The following is a 21,852-nucleotide window of genomic DNA, read 5'->3' on the forward strand; positions in this document are numbered from 1 at the left end:
CTTTTCAAGTTTCACAAGTGTTCGTCAGTGAGGCAGCGGTTATGGAACACAAATTTCTGTGTGGCGGCTGAGAATCTGAGCGAGGCGCCCGCCCTCGCTCAGTGTCAATGCAGGGAAACACTGGTTTGTTTAAAGTCCAAAGCGCTATATTTCAACTCAAAGACAGAAAAGAGTCAGTTGATCCGAATAGATCAGATCAACACAAGCAGATCGACAGTAGAAAAACCCTCAAATGTTACAATTTACTAAAGACCGGAAGCGGAGAGCAATCTATATCTAGGCATCTAGAAATTACCTAGGGATTCAATAACGCTCCTACACTACAACACATCTACAGTACACAATCACTCCAGTAGTATCTACTTACTACTGATCCTACTAGTTAAGTAAGCCGTGTACGCGTCAGTATTTGACGCTGCCCGCGCAGCTGGCGCGCTTCCATAAGTCGCATCGCGCACAGGCGCCTCCTTGTTGCAAGGGCGAAGATGCCGCAGTAGTCATCTTGCCGCATATCTCCGCCCCATCGAAAAACGCGTCGCAATAAACACACATGGCGGCAACCCAGTCACTCAATGGAAACATTTGATTGAAACAACTTTGCCCGCAATGCTAGTAAGTTAGGAATGACTGTGTTATGGTGTGTCAGCTAAGTTAAAAAGCACCGGAAACAAAAATGAAGAACAAAAGCAAGCATGGCTACTATTTCTACGGCCCTGCAGAATACAAGAGTCAACAAAAAAAAAACAAGAGAAAAAACAAAAGGCTATGCTGCGCACTGCGCACTTAGGAGCCGTCCAAGTTCGAGCGAGCGTCAATACTACGGTACAGCCAAACAGGCCTACTAACACTACTAAGTGGAGTACTAGTAGTCAGCAGCGAGTAGATAATATTTAATATATATTTATATATAATATATTTATTAATATACTTTACTTATTAAAGCATGAATATTTCCACTCGATTACCTGCAAACGTTTTACGAATGCTACAGTAACTGGCCACCTTGGTGTAGTTAAAGTAAGTACATCTACTCTTATAGCCAATACGCGTATTAGTTTGTCCAAATCACTGCGAATTTACTAGACCAATGTTCTAGATTGAAATCCGTAAATCGTAATCTGGCCGCCAACGTCTAAATTTATGCCAACAAAATACGCATCGATGTTGCTAGCAGGCATGTTGAGCAGTCGAATAATGTTCTGGTCCGGGGTAATTGTTGACTAGTGACGGCAGTGACGCATATCCTTTTCACATATTATATGCTTGCTTGTAATCTCAGGATCTTCGCTATATTCATTATTCCGGAATCCCAAGAGTAAACCATAACGTACGGAATGCGCACTCAGACCACAAGGAGCGAAATCCACTGGCGGCCGATGCATACGTGGCGAAAATGTCCGGCTGCACTATAAATCTGTATGGACCGTCATCGCACGGTTTACGGGCCGGTTACGGCCGGCCATGGCGGCCGTTGTAACGGTCAACAACGGTTTTATTTGACCGCGCGCATTTTCAATTGTTATATTTCTTCAGTAACCAGCAGTGATATTGCGACAAACTTCAATACGCGTTTTGGCTATAACGGTAATGGTACTTATTAACTACACAAGGTGCGCAGTTACTGTAGCATTCGTTCAAAATTGCATAATCAATGGTACGCTGCGGCAGCTCTTACCTGATCCTCGCGCTAATTAGTAATATTAATATTTATATTTTGATGCTAAATGACATTGGTTTATTGGGCATGTTCTCTATCCTTCGAAACGATAAGATAGGCACGCTATATAATAGGATATTCACTATATTATCGTTACTCCTGGTAGTAGTGCTAGTACTGTAGTACTATAGCTAGCTAGTAGTACACTACTAGTGCTATACTACTAGAATTTACGAAAAAAAAAAAACTTAAAGAATCTGATCAGTGAATCATTTTTCAGTTCTGAAAGTTGGAGCTATCTTAAACCAACCGCTGAATCTTAAGTCAATCATTGGAAATCGGGGTCCTGGTAGTAGGATCTAACCATATAACGCGACTAACAACAACAAAACATCAAATTATGCTACAAAAAATGCTACAGGTATCAGAAAGCAAATTGATTTACCAAATACACTTATCGGAGGCTGACATGTTGCTTACGGTGCTGCCCTCTGACATAAAACTGCTCAGATGTATTATTCCGCAGTGGACATGTGTGTTGGGATTGTTAAATAGATCAATGTGGCGCGGGTTGCCTGCTTAATATTTACAAATGAAAAATCAAGGTTATCTTGCTTCGTAAACCAGACGATTATTATCGTTGAGAACAAAACGGGACGTTCACAAAGGTAAGCTTTGGAGCAACATGAGTTTGATTTTTCTGTCCGTGTTGTTGGCAATGTCATGATGTTGAGTAGCTCTAGTACTATAGCCGCGTACATTGACTGCCGCAGGAATGGACTGCCGCTCTTCGGCCAGTCAATCGACTACAATGTACGCGGGCTATCATACTAGAGCTAGATGTGAGGCATGATTTGTCGATTGTTGACTGCAGTAAACTGAGTATAGCCAGATAGCACAGCCACAGCGACCGTGATACCGTGATGCAGCTAAAATTACTTTTTTTTTACGCAGCTGTTTTAGCTCATCTGACATAGTCAGATGACAGCTTGATAGAATCGCATTGATCGTCCGTGGCGTCCGTCCGTCCGGGCGTCCAACAGTTGGCGGCACAAATCTTAAATCCGCTCGACGTACGGTCACGATATATCGGCGACGGGCGGGGTAATCGAAAACGAGTTGGGATGTCGAAGCTGCGGGGTTCAAAGGTCAAAGGTCAAGAGGTGTAGAAGAAGGGGCGCAACATTCTACTCCTTAACTTAAGGTATAGGGAGCGAAATGCAGAATTGTCGGCACAAATTCTAAAGACGCGCTCGACCTGGCTCGGGGGATAGTCGGTGGGAGAGCATCATGGTAGCCGAAAACCATCACTTGTGCCGAAATTGGAGGTCACAGGTCAAAGTCAGTGCGCACAGGGCAGATTTTAGACATTTTCTTGAGCGACATTGGGTCTGACGGGCGATTGAAAAACTTTTGTTTCAGCGGTGACCCTAGCATTTTTATGGCTTTAATGAAAGGACCATGAATTGTCCCTTCTGCTGAATCGCGAAGAGTAAGTGTCGGATAACCTTTGACCCTCAAGAGGCACGGGACAGGTTAAACATGGGATACTTGTTCGACTGTCTGACTTAGAAAGAATTTGACTGCCCCGGTTGCTAGTAGAATTATACACTGCCTGGATGTTATGAGGCTACAATGTCACAGTGGGAATTTCAAAAGCTAATTTGCGTGTAAAGAAGGTTTATGCTCCTTAAATTCGCTATAAAATTTCTATGGCATTCTTACTGGTCAGTATGGTTACATGTAACGTATGGCCACTGCCAGTGGCTGCTGCAGTGCATCTGTTGGCCTGCAGTTTTTGCCTGCCTTAATTGTTACAGGTGGGCAGCTCTCTTTGCAAGGTTGCAGCCTGGTAGGCTTGCGTAGGTACAATGGCATGAGTGCTTACCTATTCTGTCTTGCGGATAGTTGTTGGCTACTACGTTATGATGGGAGCTTCCATCTTTAATCTGAAGACACTTAAACGTACGCGCCATCTCGTGGCAACTTTCAAGTTTCATAACGATCCCAAGTTCCCAACGAACATTCTTTTGAGAAGGTTCCTGATACCATCCCTGTGCATTCCACTGTTTCGGTGTGTATGTGAACACATTTGGGACTAACAGGGTTTACTAGAATCCCACCACTCCACCACAGAGTCACCGCAGTAGACATTAGATGAGCGCTGTCGCTCTGCGGCACTTGTTTGATTTGGAAGTGGCTATTCCTCGTAAGAATTATTTTTGGACTATTCTTACGACATGCAACAATCATTCATAATGGTGACAAAATCACGGAGGTCGGGTTTACATGTTGCTGTATGCATGTTGTGTACAAAGTATGACTGCATGCACTGATTGTCTCATTCGCATCGTTTTTTTAATTCAAATCTCGTCGCAGCAAGGCAGCTTATGTCTGTGCAAAACAATGCAAGGGACGGGTGGAAACAGAAAAATCTTATTATGTCTAGCCATTCAATAAAAAAAACTTGCTTGCCCGAACAGGCAAATGCAATTTCAAGCTACTTGCCCGGGGGGGGGGCGAGTTTTGGTTGCGCCGGGCCATAGGGCAAGCGGGTTTGTCGAGCACGGCACCGCAGGTTTCGAATTTTGGCTGAAAATCTAGTGGACAGCAGGACCACCAACTTCAGAAAGTTGGTGGACCTGCACAAAAATTTGGTGGTCCGTTTATTTACTAGCAGTGAGTAACAAAATAGTATATAAAGATAACCATTGGCATTAAAACAGCATACATGTAACTTAATTAGAGTTGGTCAAATAATGTTTCAATCTCTAGGAATGTCAGGGGAGCTTCTGGGTAAGGTTTTACTTTCGTTTTTCTCCTCCCCAGTCCACGGTACCCCCATGCATAGATCTATCAATGCTGCCGCACATCCGCAAAGTTACGATTATAAGTGCCTAAAATCTTTAATTGTATATACAGTTTACATTGCTTCTAGATATCTAACTGAATAAAAACAGTCCACTTTCTACGTTAAGAAAAGTGACAAATTCAGTTAACAGCTTTGATTACGTGCGTGTCAGGTGTCACTGGTCGTGCCCTCACTCCCCACGGTAACCCCTGCGATATAAAAACTTATTGTTATGCGATCATAAAAACACTGGGCTGCCCTACAGTCATGCCGGGCGATGCCGCAATCGATTTTGTTAGACTGTTGCGAGTTTTTGTTCGTGTGGCGAATCATGCGTTGAGGGAGTTCATGCAGCTCTAGATGTTTTGGAAACCCCGTCTACGTTGAGGAACGGGTCGTATTATGCACTCCCGTTTACAAGTTTGTCTAAACTGCCGTTGCGATAACCGTAGTATTTCAGCGTAAAAGTGCCGGTCAGGAGGACCGGCAGTTTCGTGGAGATGGTGGCCCGAGCAAAAACTTGGTGGGCCTCCGGGTCGGAACCAATTTCGAACGCTGCCGGCGGCACGGGAGCGATTTTTTCTCGTATCTTCCAAAATTTTTGCTCTTGTAATTGTTGTTACCAGAGCGCTTTGAAAGCTGACTGGAGCGAAATCGCTCGCCGCTCCCGTGTATTTTTTCCGCTGCCGCGATAGTACTATTACAGTATTAGTATTAGTATTAGTATTAAATAAATATAAATTATAACTATCTACCAGTACTATGGTGATGGCTGGCATAAGCCCCAGTAGGCAGTACCACACAAACACAAACCTTTACAGTTTTAATGTCTGTGTAAAATCCATCGCCTGATAATTCCACATAAATGGCGATGAAAATTAAAATGCTTTTCTACAACACGGTCTTGCCGCAGGCACGCCACTACAAAGTACAAACTCAAAAGACAATACGAATATCGTTAGTTTCGACAACAATAGGTTGACGATAGGTACACGTATCCATGCTCTACTGACTAAAATCCGTAGAGCTATGGCACATCATCCAGAGGATATATATTATAATACTCGTATGTCGTAAGACGTTGCCACTTGGGTCCTGGCAGTTGGGAGCAGCTAAATTTGTGCATTTTATTGAAATTGCTATTTCACGTTACTACCGTAGCGTTATTGTTGGAGGGCACAACTAGTTACTGTTTTAGTGAGTTGGTTTCAGCTTCTCTAGCCAGAACATCTTTAAAAGAATGCTGGTATATCAGGCCCGTAGCCAGGGGGGGTTCGGGGGGTTTCGTTTTTCAATGTTGGCAATTGCTCGCAGGGCGTGTACAGGATTTGTACCAGGGGGGTCTAACATAACCCCAAGTTGCGAGCACGCGAAGGGGGGTCTGGGCCTCCCCCAGAAAATTTTTAAAATTAGACCCCCTCAGATGCGTTTTCTGCGCGAGCAAGGGGGGTCCGACTCCTTGGACCCCCCCAAAACACGCCCCTGCTCGGGCGCGAAGCGACCAGGCGAGGGAGCCAATCGACCGAGCGGGGAGGTGTGTGGAGGGGGGTGTTCACTGTTCACCTCCGCACGTGAAGATTTGCAATTTATACACTAAAATGGAGCGACCTGGGTGAAATTCTTGCAAAATTTTAAAATTATTTTTTTTTGCTTGGTGGGGGTGGGGGGGGACGGGCTCGGGGGGGGGTTCGTTCGAACCCCCCGAACCCCCCCTGGCTACGGGCCTGGGTATATTATTAAATTCAGTCTACACTAAGGGTGGCACCAGAGGGGCCACGAAAAGCTAGAGCTCAACGGCATCAGGGAGCTAGGCTTGGCATCTCATTCGGGGGAAAAATCGGTCATTCGCAGTAAGTCGATGATCCAATTGATCCTTGGTCTAAGCTCTTATGAGCCATAGTGTTCTCTTTGTATGGTAGGCACTCAATATTGCATAGTTGACTCTAGTAAAACTCTAGTACTAGTAGGTTAAAAACAGTAGGTGGTGCTATTGGGTGTCAGATATGCTGAGTTTGTGTAATATACTCCCCCAAAAGTTCAATAATGGCTTGACAGACGGTTTCCCACTGGTCCTGCAAATTTACACTTAAAAGCATTTCTTCAGACAAGTTCAAAATAACTCGCCACCACCAGTGACAGAAATATTAGAATATCACGGTAATAATGAAAATAAGTTATGTTAATAGTTAACAGGATCTAGCCAGAGAATACCACACTTATAATAATCTTAAGTCGGAGCACAGCAAAACACGCTCTCGGCCGTCAGGACCAGCACAGTAATACCACCCCGGATATTTGTAATCACTTGTTGGTCTATAGTGCTGTGCTAGTCATAGTAACTTGTGGAAACAATCTAAAGGAAGAAGGGTTGATTTATCTGTATAGATAAGATATATTCTAATATATCTATATCATATAGTAATAAATATATATAGCAATTCTTTCCTGCTACAAACGCCAGAGATTCATTTATAACACTTGGATTTTTTGGAGGGGGAATTCATAGCCCTCAGTTTTTGGCCCCATACTTGCAGCCTCAGTTTGCCCCCCCCCCCTCACTGACCAGCACCCACCGACTCACCACCACCCCCCACGATACCACCACCGTCGGAGACCTGTAGCTCCTGTGCCAGGCAACATCTAATGCCATCCCTGGTCTACACCACTGCAATAATGAATTGGCTATACTTTCACTTATACACTTTCAGCTGTGCCCAGAAGGTGAAGCAACGGAAGATATAAAATATTTTATTTCTTTTGTATAAGGGGTTGAACAGCTAATATAAGAATAATTTAATATGTAGTCACCTTGTAATTATTTGTTTTAGTTCCTCGAAACTTTGATCCGTCATTGCATCCATTCGAGATTCCACGGGAGTACACTAGAGCACTAAATGCAACGAAGTTAGAGAGAGTATTTGCCAAGCCATTCATAGGCTCACTTGAAGGCCATCAAGATGGTGTGCATTGCATGCTAAAACACCCTAAAAGCTTATCTACAATACTATCTGGTGCATGCAATGGCGAGGTAGGTATATCCAACCTAGTTTAGTACCGTAATTGCAGTAGTAGTCAAAGCATGTTACAGAAGTTTATTAAAGAATAGTACTGATGAAAGTAAATCTAGGTAAACATTCAATGATCTTTAAACATTTACTCTTTGCCAGTTCGTTTCTGTCAATAGGGCTGATGTAAAACCATATTATTACAGGTTAAGGTATGGAATCTTCCAAGCAAGCAATGTCAGAGGTCCATATCTGCACACAGTGGTTTTGTTAGGGGACTTTGCATGCAACCTGATTGTCAGAGCTTCTTCTCTGTAAGTAGAAACGTTCACCTATTTTCATAATTGCAGGCTTTCAGAAATCCTAATCTTTCTATTATTTCAACTTTTATTGCATGCAAAGCATTGCTAGGATTTTTTTTTATTAGGGACATTTGTGCATCAACAGATTCTCAATTAACTTCAAAAATGTTTTTTGTTTTTTATTTTGCCATATTTCATTAATGCATAGCTCCTTTTTGGTTTCAATTTACTATCAGAAAACCTCGATTTTAAACTGATGTGAATTGGTTTATCCAAATCGTAAAACTGATATTTAAGATGTTATCTGTGAATACCCACACAGGGTGCAAAATTAACGCGAGTCCGGAGTCAAATACTCCCTAATTTACTGTCGGACTCCCTGATTTGACATATTGAGGTGTCCGTGTGACTCCCTGAAAATTCTGCTATAGTAACTATAGTTTCTTCCAGAGCACAGCCTCGCCGAATTGCCATATTTTTTCAGCAAATGTCCAAAGAAAATTTGGCAGACGTGCAACCGCATGAATCTTCAAAATTAGCACATGCGTTATTGTAAATATCTTTACTTTTGAACTTCAGCCTGCGGACTCCCTCATTTTGCTGCAGACTCCCTCTTTTTGAGGGCAGGGAATCTGTTGGATTTCCTTGTTCAAAAGTTAATTTCTACCCCTGCCCACATAGTACTCAGTCCAATGTTACAAAGTCACTTAAGAGACAGTACATTATGCTCAGCATAAACTCTGCAATTATCCTTTGCATTGTGCATTAGATAGTGAATAGAGAACTGAGCTCAACCTATTGTACCCGCTATACATATTACTTATTGTACTTTCTACACAACACCGTGTGTTCACTGCCGTATATAGGGTGCATGTGTATACGCAGCTTACTCATACCGTATATAGCTGTGTATCATTAACACTGCACTACAGGTATAATAATTATGCAGTAGTATGAGAGTAGCCTCACTACAAGAACCTGCTTGGTTAAGGACTCTTCCAGTAACAAGTGTTGCCTCGTGGAATAAAGAGTCACTGGATGCAACCTTTCTCTGTTGCAACTGCAGACCAACTCTAGTTTGTACGTGTGTATGCTACCAGACTCGGTTACAAACTCCCAGGCACATGTATAAGCTCACAACAACAGCAGGCCTTCCATGAACAAAGCCACGGAACACGTTGCACATGAACGCAAACTATAGTTTCCTCCTACTCGGCTGTAGGACTTGCCCATTTATGTTACTGTCATATTTAACTAATCGCTTTGGATCAGCCTCTTTTGACGCATAACCATCACAATGTTTACTGAAATGTGATATATTTTATTGCTTTTTATAGGTAGGAGATGATAAAACTATTAAGCAGTGGAAAATGGAATCACCTGCATATGGAGAGCTAGAAGAACCAGTCATGACGATTCTAGGAAAGGTGTGAGATGTGCAAGTAGTATCCTATTGTTATATATCCTTATTATTGTCTGTGTATGAAATGAATTCTGGATGATGTGAATATGCAATGATAAACATTATATGGACCAGCTAGGAGTAAATAATGTTCCTGATAGTAAAAAATTGCAAAAGAACAGGGTTGCTAATTTGAATATTAGCAATTAAATTCCACCCTGCATGGTTTATATCAATAGCTAATAACAGTACAGTATTAACTAGAAATTTACAATAAGAAATTAGGTTAATTTTTCACAATAAGAAAGGCATTTTACCATTTAAATTTTTGTGCAACAGTTCAGGTAAATTTCTATCTCGGTGCAGTTATAATTTTGTATAAACATGTTCTTTGTGGTGCAAACTTAATAATTGAGGAGTTCTCGTGTTGTTTTTTTGCAGACGATGTTTTTGGGTATAGACCACCATTGGAAGGAACCTTTCTATGCAACCTGCGGTGATAGGGTGGATATATGGGATGAAACCCGCACAGAACCAATGAGAAGCTTTACGTGGGGTCTCGATAGTATCACATCGTTAAAGTTCAATCACGTTGAGGTGTGTTTCGCAAGTGAATAGCAATGAAATGCTTATTATGTACTTAACGTGGTTCATATGTACTAAGACTTACTGTGGTATATTATATATTAACCACTTTGTAATGGTAAAAGCTGCCAAAATACTCGTGTTAATAGTTGAGACAGTATACTAATATTGGAATTTTCTTTCTTCATCTATGGTAGATCACCCATACAGCTTACCTAAAACAAAGATAGAAATAATATATAACAGACTAGATGCAATGAAATATGATAGCTCCTAAAAGGTTTTGCCAATTTGCATAAATTGCTTGAGACTCATTCATTTCATAACAGGTTTGATTAAAAGTTGTAATATTTGACCTGTTTGTAAATTTTTTATTGCATTTATTTGCAGACAAATGTACTTGCAAGCACAGCAAATGACAGAAACATAGTTCTGTATGACATGCGTGGAGCCACACCACTGAGAAAGGTAACGCTAATTCAGAAGCATGATTCCTTGATAGATTCAGAAGGATTCATTTAATACCATAGGTTGCATGACTTTTTAATAATATTTGAATATATATGTGCATAAAGGATGACAAGAAGGGTGAAAGACCACCATGGTCAGAGATGAATGTAGCTGTGGTATAACAGTGCAGTTCATTATTTCTCTAACATAGGGTTAATTAGTTGCGATTTGTGATTGTCATAATTTAGTCCATGAATAGTATATTCATATAGCATAAAATAAGTAACATGGAAAATGTATGTATGTAAACATTCCATAGCTATATGTTGTTGTTATGCCTCTTGTGTTACTTCCTCTGGTATATGGATACATCTATATGTGTGAATTAGGTGCATGTTGTTGAACAGACACACAGGCAGACCGATGTCTTTTATTGGGTTGTTGACATGTGAATGTTACTATGGTGGCAACTCAAACTGTTCATGTAATGTATGTATGTATGTACAATGTAAGGTCATGTAAAGTTGTGTAATATTTTTTGATTCGCTTTGCAGGTGATTCTGGAAATGCGAAGTAACGCTATAGCTTGGAATCCAATGGAGGCATTCATCTTCACTGTAGCAAATGAGGATTATAAGTAAATCTTACTGCTAACCATGTGTGCAAATAGGAACCCCCATTAAAAAAACATGTGTTGGAAAATCGCCTCGAGCAACTGAGTTTCGGCTGGTTGAAAGCCTTTTGTTTACATTTTTGTCAGCTTTTTTTAAACATCGAAAAAAATGTAAGCCAATACCTCCTCTCATCTCCGTACCATCCTCTCCTGCTATTCGTGTTGGCTTGTGACTCCTTGGTAAATGCTGTATGTAATCAAGTTTCGGAAATTCTGTGTTCGATGGCTCGTTTTGATGGATGTGTTTTAGCTGAATACATCAACAGCATTGCTTCAGATATTAAATGAATATATTTGGATGGATGTTATCAGCTAACAAGCTGACACATCATGGCCATACTTAATTTAGGCAGATTTCTATCATGTTTTTGTACTAACTATAGTAGCATCATCTCACAATGTTTGGATAGGATTTTATTTTGGTTGATATTTTTTCTTACTTTCTTCCTTGCCACCTGGCTACTGTCAAAACATTGTATTGATTATAAACACATTATGGTGTTTGGCAGTTTGCAGTTATGTTTGAAATATGTAGTAAGAAAAGAGCACCGGGTGAAATGAATTACTACTGCTCACATTTATGATGGGTGTGCCACATGCCAGCTGTTGTTCTATGACACAACATGAAAAAAATGGTTCTATTTTGAGAGTATGGAGAAGTATATATGTGAAATATTCAAATATATATGTAGTATGTATAAAGATAAGGCAAACCGTAATTGGACAATGTTAAGATTTCACTTATAGCTTTTCTTAAAAAGCTTGCTTTTCTTACAGTCCTACCACAAGAAAGTCAGTGTGTCATAATCAGTTGTGTTAGTCTTTGTTTGATTTTTCCTCAGTTTAATCATTTTTGCTCACGATTTGTTTTTCTGTTTGATAGCCTTTACACATTTGATATGAGAAATCTGTCCTCGCCCACAAATATCCACATGGACCATGTTTCAGCTGGTAAGAAAATATATACCTAATATAATATATACTTACCTGTATCATTGTTTACTATTTATAGCAGTTGATGGGTGCTTAATATCAGTAAGTGATGATAAAAGACGTTTATTTGTACCAGTAAGTGACTGTTACATAGGCGAGCATGGAATATATTGCATGTTAGCAAGGCTGTTGCCAGATCCTTGTGATTATAGTGGAATTTCTGTTCAATAAGTATTGCTGTTCACAGTAACTTTCTGTGACAGATATAGTGGTATCTAATGATTATATATAGTAAATGTAATATATTTCTGTATGGGCATTAACTTTCTGTGACAGATATAGTGGTATCTAATGATTATATATAGTAAATGTAATATATGTCTGTGTGGGCATGCATGCCTTCATTCTTCATAATTTTTTCTGGAGTATGCACCTATATCAATAACTAAGATCATTATCTAGTCAGCATTCATTAGTATTTAATGTGTTGTGATTTCAGTGTTGGATGTGGATTATTCTCCAACGGGTAAAGAAATCGTATCAGGCAGTTATGACAAGACCATACGGATTTTCCCTGCAAACAAAGGAAGAAGCAGGTATGTTGAATGATTTCTATTTACTTGATGAAAAATGTTTTACGCAGCACAGCACATGCGTAGTGCAACAAAATTTCTAACCTCACAAAAAGCACATGTAAAAATACTAAATTAAGCTTATTGGCTACATTAGCTGGGTTAGCTTTACAGCCAAGAGTGTAGAGTGCTGTGTTGATCATAAGCAGTGGTGCCTACCCTGCTATTCATAGCATGCTAGGCACACAACAGTGTTGGACAGTTGTAGCTAAGCTAAGTTAAGTTGGTTGTTAAGATGCTGTTGAAACCTACATGTGCATGCCTTAAAAACCATTGCCGGTAATATCCATGGCATATAGTTTTTTCTGGTTCTGACTATCAGTCTAAACGTGTTGCTATCTAATAGGAAAATGTTTTACTGCTACTTCAGTTAAATCTTTCGAATTGGGTGTGACTGTCATGAGCTGCTGTATATATATATATAGCATGGGTGAAAATATATTTGATTTAAATATTTTTATGTCAATACCTTTTTCATGCTAAATGTTTGTATGCCATAAGAAGTTTATGCAAATGATTAAAACAAACAGTGAATGCATTTAAATACATAATTACAAACATCTTTTATTGCAAATTATTATGTACTGAAAATCCCAGGAAGTTTTTAAAAAGTTCATCTGCAACAATTGACTGGAGTGTTATCAAACTGCCCGCTTGTAAGCACCGACCCCGTGTTGTTCTTAATAGCTTCCCTTCTTGCCATCGTAATCTGCCTGCTAGCTATAGGAACAAGTCTTGCTGCATTACTCATCGTCGTTTAATCGAAGACACGTGAGTTTAGCCGAAGGTTAGCACCTATGAATCATCAGTAGTAACAGGAAGATTACTACCGTAGTGAGCTCGCCCCTAGCGACCAAACCTGCGGCGCTCTTCGTCCTAGCCGACGGCGTAGTCGTTGTCGTCGTCGTCTGGTCGTCGTCGTCGGCGCTGCAGGTGAGCAGACGCACATCGACGTCGCGGATCGGCGTGGAGCGCGCGGCGGTGACGTGGCAGCGCAGCGAGCCGTCGTCGTAGCCATCGAGCGTCAGGTTGCTGCGCTCGCCGGCAATCTGCAGCCAGAAGACGAAGGCAGCCGCGCGGCAGTCGCAGTCGATCGGGTTGCCGCGCAGGTCAAGGCGCGCGAGCGGCAGTCGCTCGAGCAGCAGCGTCGGCAGCGTGGCGACGGCCTGCCCGCGCAGCAGCAGCACGCGCAGCCGCGGCAGGAACGGCAGCATCGCGGCGACGTCGGCCGCCGTCGTGCTGCGCGCGAGCTGCGACTCGGCGCTCACGTCGAGCGTGTGCAGGCCCGCGATGCCAGCGAACGCCGGCGCGACCGACGCCTCGCCGCCGCAGCCGGCGCAGTCGCGCAGCCGCAGCTCGCCGAGCCGCGGGCAGTCGACGCGCAGCTGCGACGGCGCCCACGCCGTGCGCAGGTCGAGCGACTCGAGCGTCGCTATGGCGATGTCGCCGCGCAGCGTCGTCCAGTCCTGCGCGGCGAGCACGAGCTTGGTGAGCGGCGGCGTCGCGTCGCCGTCGTCGACGAGCCGCACGCTCGTGATCTGGTTGGCGGCGAGGTTCGCGTAGCGGAGGCGCGGGCAGCAGGCGAAGGCGGCGCGCAGGCTCAGCGGCACGTCGCGCGCCACCAGCTCGTTGCTGTTCAGGTAGAGCGCGCGCATGTTAGGGAAGCGCGGTGCCGCTCCCGCGCCCGCCGCCGTCAACTCGTCAACGGTGACGTCGTTGTGCGAGAGATCGAGCGACTGCAGCTGCGGGAGTTGGAGTGCCGCTTCGCCGGATCGTGCGGCGGCGGTGATGCAGGTGGCGTGCGCACACGAGTCGGACAGGCCGAGCGTGGCGAGGCGCGGGAAGCGCAGCAGCGTGCGCAGGATGCTCTCGTCGCTCGTGCGCTGCCCGTTGAACTGCAGCGTCTCGACGCGCGCGGCGAGGCCGGCCGCGACTAGCCGCTGCAGGATCTCATGGACGCTGAAGTCGGCGTTCAGCGAGCAGTCGAGGTCGGTGTTGTCGTGGCGACAGAAGCACATCTCCGGACAGCGTCCGTCTTCTGCGGCCGTCTCCGTGACGATGGCGTGCAGGAGGATGAGGATGCACAGCGCGACGCGTTGCAGTCGGGCCATGGTGCTGTCGCGTTTACCGCTGAGTTGAATCTCTCGAAGCCTTCACGAAGAATGGCAGCTGCGGCTTGTGTAGAGTTCCTCGCAACTGGATAGTGTGTGTGGATGCGCACACGCAGGGGGTCAGGGTAGAGAATGTGCAAGATGGCTTTGAGTACTCATATCACGCACTGGCAATCTCCCGACGGCATGCACACGTGCGTGCGTGAGCTCTACGAGACGCTAAGATCTGCTGATACGGGGTTGATTCATCGAAGCGAGAGATGAGACTGAAAGCGTCCACCCACTGCCAGGTGTCTGCACATATGCTGCGGCGCATGGGAGCTGCAGTGCGGAGGGGCGCATAGAAGCAGTGCTCTGTGATGTGTTACGGATAGACTGCGGCTGCTGCGCTTAGCCATATATATATGGGGGTTATTTTTAGCAGTGAGCGTAGCTTTTTTTGTTTCTGTCATGCCGCCAAGCAGAATCTCCTGACAACATAAACAAGTTGCGGCATGTGTGTCTCAGCATGTGAGTGCACAGTGAATACATTCACTATACACATTTTACAGCATATCCAAGGTGCATTTATACATATACATATATACAAGAAAGTGAGCATCCATGTGCTAGTCCATGCACACACACTTGCACACACGCATGCACACGGGTCTATATGCATTTTGAGAATAACGTACATACACATACGCATACAAGAATACATGCACGTATGAACACACACGCGTGCACATTCGCCCAGGTTTGCATGTATTTAGAGAAATGATGCACATACATATACACAAACAATTGTACATATTACATCCATGTGTCCTTGCATGCATGCACACGCACATGAGTCTGTGTGCATTTAGGGGAATTTTCTATTTCATGTGTTGGTTTCATTATATTCAACTAAATATAGAGTATTTGTTTTGCAGCAACTGACACAGATTGTAAACAATTTTACATACACAGTGACAGATGTTCAGTGCTATCATGTTTTCTTAATAATGTTCACACGTGTACAATGGCTACTAAGTAAGTTATTTGTCCAATTACACATGCAGGGTTTGGGAAATAAGCAGCTGCAGCTGCAAGATGTTTTTGCCCAAGAAATTTAACCTTGATCTACTACCATAAGTAGCCCTTTTGCTTATATATATATATTTATATATGTTGTGCTGTTTTGTCTTGGACACGTTTAAATTAGGTCTACACTACATGAAGGCCGTCTTCTATAAAAAAAAACCTCACCGATTGTCACGCGCTCACATATATTCATGCACTTTTATAAACGACTGTGTTAAGCAACCCATTGTAACTATTTTGCCAGATAACAGTAACATGTCATTAAGCAGTAAATGAATGCCATGGGTGTATCCAGGATTTTTTCTGGGTGGGTCGTGATCATAATTTTTTGGATCTTTTCACAATGAAATAGCAGCAAGATGTGATTACAATGTCAATACAATCAGGGGCGTGTACAGGATTTGTACCAGGGGGTGTACAAATCCCTAACCGTAACCCAAACTTGGGCGAGCACTGCGAAAGGGGGGGTCTGGGGGCGGCCTCCCCATAAAATTGTTGAAATTAGACCTCCTTAGAGTGCGTTTTCTGCCGCCGACAGGCGGGGGGTCCGCGGGACCCCGCTGCGACGCCCCCCAGCCCCCCTGTACACGCCCCCTGACAATTTAATTTAAAAAAAAAAAATTTTGTTTAAAAGAAAAAATTTATCAGGTTTAACAAAAAAGTTTTTGGATCTCAGTTGAAAACAGAGTTGTTTTTGAACTTTTTGTCTTTAATCTTGATCTTATCCAGTCTTGACTTGTCTTGTCTTTGTTCTTTGTCAGTCGTTTGTCTCTCTTTTATGAAACAAAATTTTGTATTAAAAAAGGGCTCAGTTTCAGAATTGCCCTGGAACTTGGGTAGATTACGTCACGCCACAGTTCCGCGCAATGGTCTTTGACTTCATTGCTGGCTGCCAGCCTGAATTCTTTTTCATTTATGTATGTAAAAAGGCCCTCGAAAAAAAATGTCTTTGGAAAAAATGTGGACCTTTTAAAATTTTGGGGGGGTCGTACGACCCTCACGACCCCCCCCCCCTGCATACACCCATGTAATGCTACTGACATTTTACTAGCTTTTGTAGCAGTGTTTCTGTTTTACATGTTATTGTTGTAGAATGTAAGCTTCATTTGGATTCTGATGCACAGGGGTTTTAATTCGGACCTGGTTGACCTGCTGTTTGGTTGACTATGTTCTTTGGCTAATGCTGCAGGGAGGTGTACCACACGAAGCGGATGCAGCGGGTCACCTGTGTGCGCTGGACGATGGATAATAAGTACATCCTGTCCGGATCGGATGAAATGAACATTCGAATCTGGAAAAGTGCGGCATCAGAGAAGCTTGGAGTGGTATGTGCTGACATGGATGTAATTCTTACAGTTGTATGTTCAGCTGTAGTTTAATCATTTAATCACTTCTAATTGGTAATATTAATTATGGAGAATAATCTGCCTATAACAAAAGGTTTTCAGATATGTAGCCTAAATATTATTATAATCTACATATTTCATTTGACAATATTTTTAATATAAAATAATTCGTGTATCTTGAGACTTACTGGCTAGCATATTTTACTGGCTACTAAAATTCGTCATGGTGATTAGCTCATTAGATCATTAGATTTCTCTCTTTAATTTTGAATTAAAAATATCAATTAGTTGTTGTCAGCAGTTGTCAGTTAGTCGTAGCTCAGTACTGCAGCATATGGTTCCAATGGGTCAGCATCCAGGGCTTCAGTAAAAATGATTGATCCAACATGTCCAACGTTAGCATTAGGTCGGTAGTGTGTCAATTCGTGGTCGTCTCATCGCGTTCTTTTGCCTCGGTCAGCAGTCTGAGTCATAAGACGGTCTGAGTTCATAAGGCGGTCAGCAGTCTGATTATGTGGCTACTTCAAGTTGCGGTGTGCAGCGATTATATGGTCATGGTTACGTTTTTGCAGACGACTGGACGAGAGCAGATGAGCAAGCAGTACAATGAGAAGCTGAAGGCGACGTTCGCCCACCACCCGCAGATCCGTCGCGTGGCACGCCACCGACACGTGCCCAAGTCACTCTACAGCGCCTCGCGTGAGATCCGCATCATACGCGAGTCCAAGAAGAGAAAGTGAGTGCTAAGTGAACACTTCAGTAATTATATGATCAATAATATCAGTAATATCAGCATCAGTAATGATAGGGTCACGTTTTAACATTTTGTATGGCAAGGCAAATGTTTCTAGTTAAATGGCAGGGGGTCACCAAAGCAACTAACGCTAGTACTGTAGCCTTCGTTTCTCTGCATTTCAAAGGCTAGAGTGCGGGGTCTAGAAAGCCAACTTGGTTTTCATCAACACCTTTTTATGTGGGATAGGGAGGGATACATACACAACACGAAATTTATTGAAAGGCCACGAAGGCAAACCGGGTTGGGCACCGTTGGTGTTTTATTGCTGTGGATATCAGCTAATTTTTAAAGCACCGCAGCTATTTGGGAAGGCAAGCATGTACAGTATTTTCTGTCGGTACTGTTGATGACATTCAAGCTCTGTAGTTACCTTGATTTAGGAATAATGTCAATGAGTTGCCACCAGAACTAACGTAGTGCATCTCATTCACATTGTGCGTACCAGGAACTATTTATCTCAGGTTTGAACATTTTTCTTATACAGGGAGAAGAATGCTCGTGCACACAGCAAACCAGGGACTATGGAGATTGTACCAGAAAGACAGAAGCACGTCGTGGGTGAACACGAGTAGGCGAAATAGTCTAGCAGTACGTGTACAAACTGGAACAGCAGAAGAATGCATGCTTTTAAGTGCAAAATCGATAATAGCAGTAGAGGTGATGCTGAAAGCAACGCATTAAATGTGTGAGAATAACCAGTTTACAGTTCTTTATTAACAAAATGTGTAATTAACATTTATATGTAATAATCACTAATACATGAAGAAAAATCACTGGTACGAATCACTGGGTAGATTAAAGCAATGCGGATTTGAATTAACGCTGGAAAACCACGGGAAAATAGTTGGATCTCTAAATACTCACGATCCTCTACGAGAAAGGTTTTTTATTTTTAGTAATAAACACCCAACTTATCTGTCATGAATATAGTATCAATTATTGTTTTTAAAAAGAAAGATAGTATGGAGTAGACTACGCATAAAAGGAATCTAAATGATCAAGATGTCTATAGTAAGCTGCACGTATGTCTGCGATTTAACATGCCGAGCGGAAAACTGCTTTGCTCTAGTTCTAAATGTGTTTTTACACAGCATTAACAGCATTGTTCAAGGTTCCAGAGACGTGTAATTAATGAAAAATGTGAAGCGTCATGATCTGCTGCAAGAGATCAACTGATATAACTACAGTTTACATGCGTTTTGCACATGCGGTACTGCTATTGAATCTGAGACGACCATCTGTATATTATGTATATATGCTACACGTTATAACGCGATTAAGTGTAGAAAACTTTCACATCTTCATGGTGAAACTCTTTTTCAGTTCGTAAAGGTTTTAATAAAGAATAGGGTATCACGAAAAACGATTTCCTTCTCGGCGTTCTATTTATTAAGTTTTTTTGACAAAGGTGCTTTCTTTCTGACACCTATGTAATTGTAATTAGTGACATCACTAGAAGAACAGTTCTGTGACCACTGATATATTTGAAACGTATATAGAATCATGCCTTTGATTCTGGAAGCTCTCTATACTGCTCGAGGCCGGCTTCTTCAAAACTTAATGGCACCTTACTGTTTCCCAATACTCCCAGATCCGTGTTTGATTTTAGTGCTGCTTCTGTGCCACATTTTACTGCCTCTTCCACGTCGGGTTTTACTACTGCTTCTACTTCTTCATTATCTCTGGCCACTTCTATGGTATCCAAACCCGGGAGAACAACGGAATCTTCGGCGAATGAGACACTCTTTCTCTTCCTTCTCTTGTGTGATGTGTGCGGTGACCTTTTTACCTCGCAGGCGACCTCCACCTTCCTGTCGCCCACGAGTGTTGGGTTTGTGTGCGTGCCAGCCTTGCTCACTGCCATACTTGTTAGACCTGAGAGCTCGCTGTTAACATACCTTCGCTCATCGGCAGCTTGTAACATGTCAGATATCTGCTGGCTAAGATCACGCGTGATGGGCGCATGAGAAGAGGGCCCACTATAGTCCTCCTCGCACGCGGTGGTGTGAATGTCCTTTGTATCCTCGCTCTGGGGGTTTGACTGGTCAGTGACTCCCAAGCTGAGACTGCTCTTCCTCATCTTCTTCTTTCTTGGTGGCGGAATCGGTATAGTGCTCACCTGCGGTTCTGTCTCTGGACCCTCATCCCCCACAAATGCCGCGTTTACGTAGGTGGCAGCATTACTATCGGCCTCCGTCTCTATGGCTGCGGGTCCTTCATTCTGCTCTGCCACGCCAAGCATTGTTCGCATTGAAATCTGCCTAGAGAGGGAGCCACTGTTTGACCCACTGTTAGTTGTTTCCGATTTACTCGCCGAACTGTTGCTTTGTCGCTTACTCTGGTAACTGTCAGAACGTTTAGATGCCGTGGACATGCGGGTACCCTGCAACATAATTGTTTAAAAAAATGCGAGGGGATATTACATCTTATCTGTAGGCCGTAGATAGCGGGAGGGCAAGGGGCAGTTGTCCCCCTCGGACTAATGTAGATACTACACAGATACTACCACATTCAACATGCCCAGAACACAAACGACACGTCGCTTGCGACCAACCACAGGCAAAATATGTGTACGCCTATGTATCCAATATATGTACAAGGGTACATAACGTTGAAATAACCAATTTTAACCTTATATTCCTGAAGTTTTATATTAGCTCTTTGCACAAGCCTTTTAAGGCGGTCGATCGCCATCAAAGTCGTATTCATGTATTAACCGTTAAACCAGATAACCATCCACTGCAAAGCCATTGAATTGTGTTAGGCCTGAACTATTTAGCTTTCGCACCGGCAGGCAGGCATCGCCATCGCGATATCGAATTCGGCTTGCAAAGCTTCAGTCCAGATCTTATTAACCTTGCGTGTGTTTCTCTATTTGTGAAGTACACTATAATTTCAAGCGAGTTGTAACGCCGAAAAGGTGATAAGTTAAGAATACAAGTTAACGGTGCGGGGGTATATGACAATGAATGACGCTTCGTCAACTAAGAATAAACAAAACAGTAATAATAAGAAGAATAAAACAGCTCTAATCACCTCTGATATGCTGCGCATCGTGCTGGCCATTGTGTGTCGCATCGTGACTGTCTGCACGTACTCTGGCGTGTTCTTGTCCGCATGGAAGAAGATGATGAACACGCGCGGGAAGAACATGCAGACGAGAATGAAGATGCTCGCTGCGTTCACGCACAGGCACAGCACGCAGCTGCGTGTCTTGCTCGACACGCCAAAGTAAGCGGAGATGCTGGCGATCCACACCAGGTTCAGACTGAGCATCGTCAGACTGATGTGCTTCGTCTCGTTGAAGTTCTCCGGCAGCTTGCGCGCCTTGAAGGCGAGCACCGTGCAGACGATGCCCAGTGCAGAGATGTACGCCATCGACATCGCCTGCAGGTACACCCACTCCGCGCTGCAGTAGACCTGTACTTCCTTATCCAGGCTGACGGCCTTTTGCGCGTACGGCGTGCTGGCGATGAGAAACGCCACCAGCATGAGAACCTCGATCCCGCTCAGACACAGCACGATGATCCCCTGCTTGTGGTGCACCGTCGCATTGACAGCACGCGTCTTCAGGTTGAAGATGCGAATGTAGTGGTACGTCTTTGCGAGCAGGATTGAGTTGCATATGGTGTAGACGATGCCGAAGAACACCGGCTGCACAGTGCAGCTGAAGTCCGTTGACTCGCCGATGTACATGAACGGCAGGATGAAGGATGCAGTCAGAATGGCTAGCAGCAGGAAGCTTAGTTCGCGGTTCGAGCTTTTCACGACTGGTGTGTCGCGATAGATGCCGAATACTATAAGCACCATCACCGAGAGCAGCACTCCTACCACGGCCACGCACATGCCTAGAAATCCGACAGAATATATATCAGGAGTAGATAATAGGGACCCTATTATACCCTATATCCATAATACCAATACCCTATTATCTACTCCTGATATATATATATCAGGTGTGTGCGTGCGTGCGTGTACGTGTGCGTGCGTGCGTGTGCGCGTGCGTGTGTGTGTGTGTGTGTGTGTGTGTGTGTGTGTGTG

The 21,852-nt window shown here is 43.4% G+C and overlaps 3 protein-coding genes across 4 annotated transcripts in view; 1 reads left to right on the forward strand and 2 right to left on the reverse strand.

Moving 5' to 3' along the window:
• LOC106809760 (serine/threonine-protein kinase 16-like) overlaps positions 1-2,144 on the reverse strand; it is a 13,917-nt gene extending 11,773 nt beyond the window's left edge. Inside the window, exon 1 of one of the 2 annotated variants that reach the window (XM_014812964.1) lies at positions 2,103-2,144. The gene's annotated coding sequence lies outside the window, so the exon portion shown is untranslated. Of the gene's footprint in view, positions 1-1,929; positions 1,985-2,102 lie in introns of those variants that run through there. The other variant, XM_014812971.1, reaches the window with a different exon arrangement.
• On the forward strand, positions 1,588-19,174 carry LOC106809464 (DDB1- and CUL4-associated factor 13-like). The gene is made up of 13 exons (XM_014812549.1): positions 1,588-1,610; positions 2,285-2,325; positions 7,337-7,536; positions 7,720-7,827; positions 9,153-9,242; positions 9,659-9,814; positions 10,193-10,270; positions 10,807-10,889; positions 11,809-11,876; positions 12,358-12,454; positions 16,859-16,994; positions 17,588-17,751; positions 18,296-19,174. The coding sequence occupies exons 1-13, from the start codon at positions 1,588-1,590 to the stop codon at positions 18,381-18,383; spliced, it is 1,332 nt and encodes a 443-aa protein (XP_014668035.1). The 3' UTR covers positions 18,384-19,174.
• Positions 19,175-19,247: 73 nt separating this feature from the next.
• Positions 19,248-21,852, reverse strand: part of LOC106809744 (extracellular calcium-sensing receptor-like) — a 4,921-nt gene continuing 2,316 nt past the window's right edge. Inside the window, exons 5-6 of the mRNA XM_014812939.1 lie at positions 20,848-21,659; positions 19,248-20,194 (exon numbers count right to left, since the gene is read on the reverse strand). Coding sequence (XP_014668425.1) covers positions 19,313-20,194; positions 20,848-21,659 — 1,694 coding nt within the window. The 3' untranslated portion in view covers positions 19,248-19,312. The remainder of the gene's footprint in view (positions 20,195-20,847; positions 21,660-21,852) is intronic.

This window comes from Priapulus caudatus, unplaced genomic scaffold, assembly GCF_000485595.1.
Source record: "Priapulus caudatus unplaced genomic scaffold, Priapulus_caudatus-5.0.1 Scaffold15, whole genome shotgun sequence".
Lineage (NCBI taxonomy): Eukaryota > Metazoa > Priapulida > Priapulimorpha > Priapulimorphida > Priapulidae > Priapulus > Priapulus caudatus.

What these genes read in the sequence shown, in the direction of transcription:
- LOC106809464 (XM_014812549.1), top strand. Translation starts at nt 1,588, where the DNA reads ATGGTACTTATTAACTACACAAG. An exon ending in GTACTTATTAACTACACAAG is followed by an intron (nt 1,611 to 2,284) that starts GTGCGCAGTTAC and finishes TTCGTAAACCAG; the next exon opens with ACGATTATTATCGTTGAGAA. An exon ending in ATTGTCAGAGCTTCTTCTCT is followed by an intron (nt 7,828 to 9,152) that starts GTAAGTAGAAAC and finishes TGCTTTTTATAG; the next exon opens with GTAGGAGATGATAAAACTAT.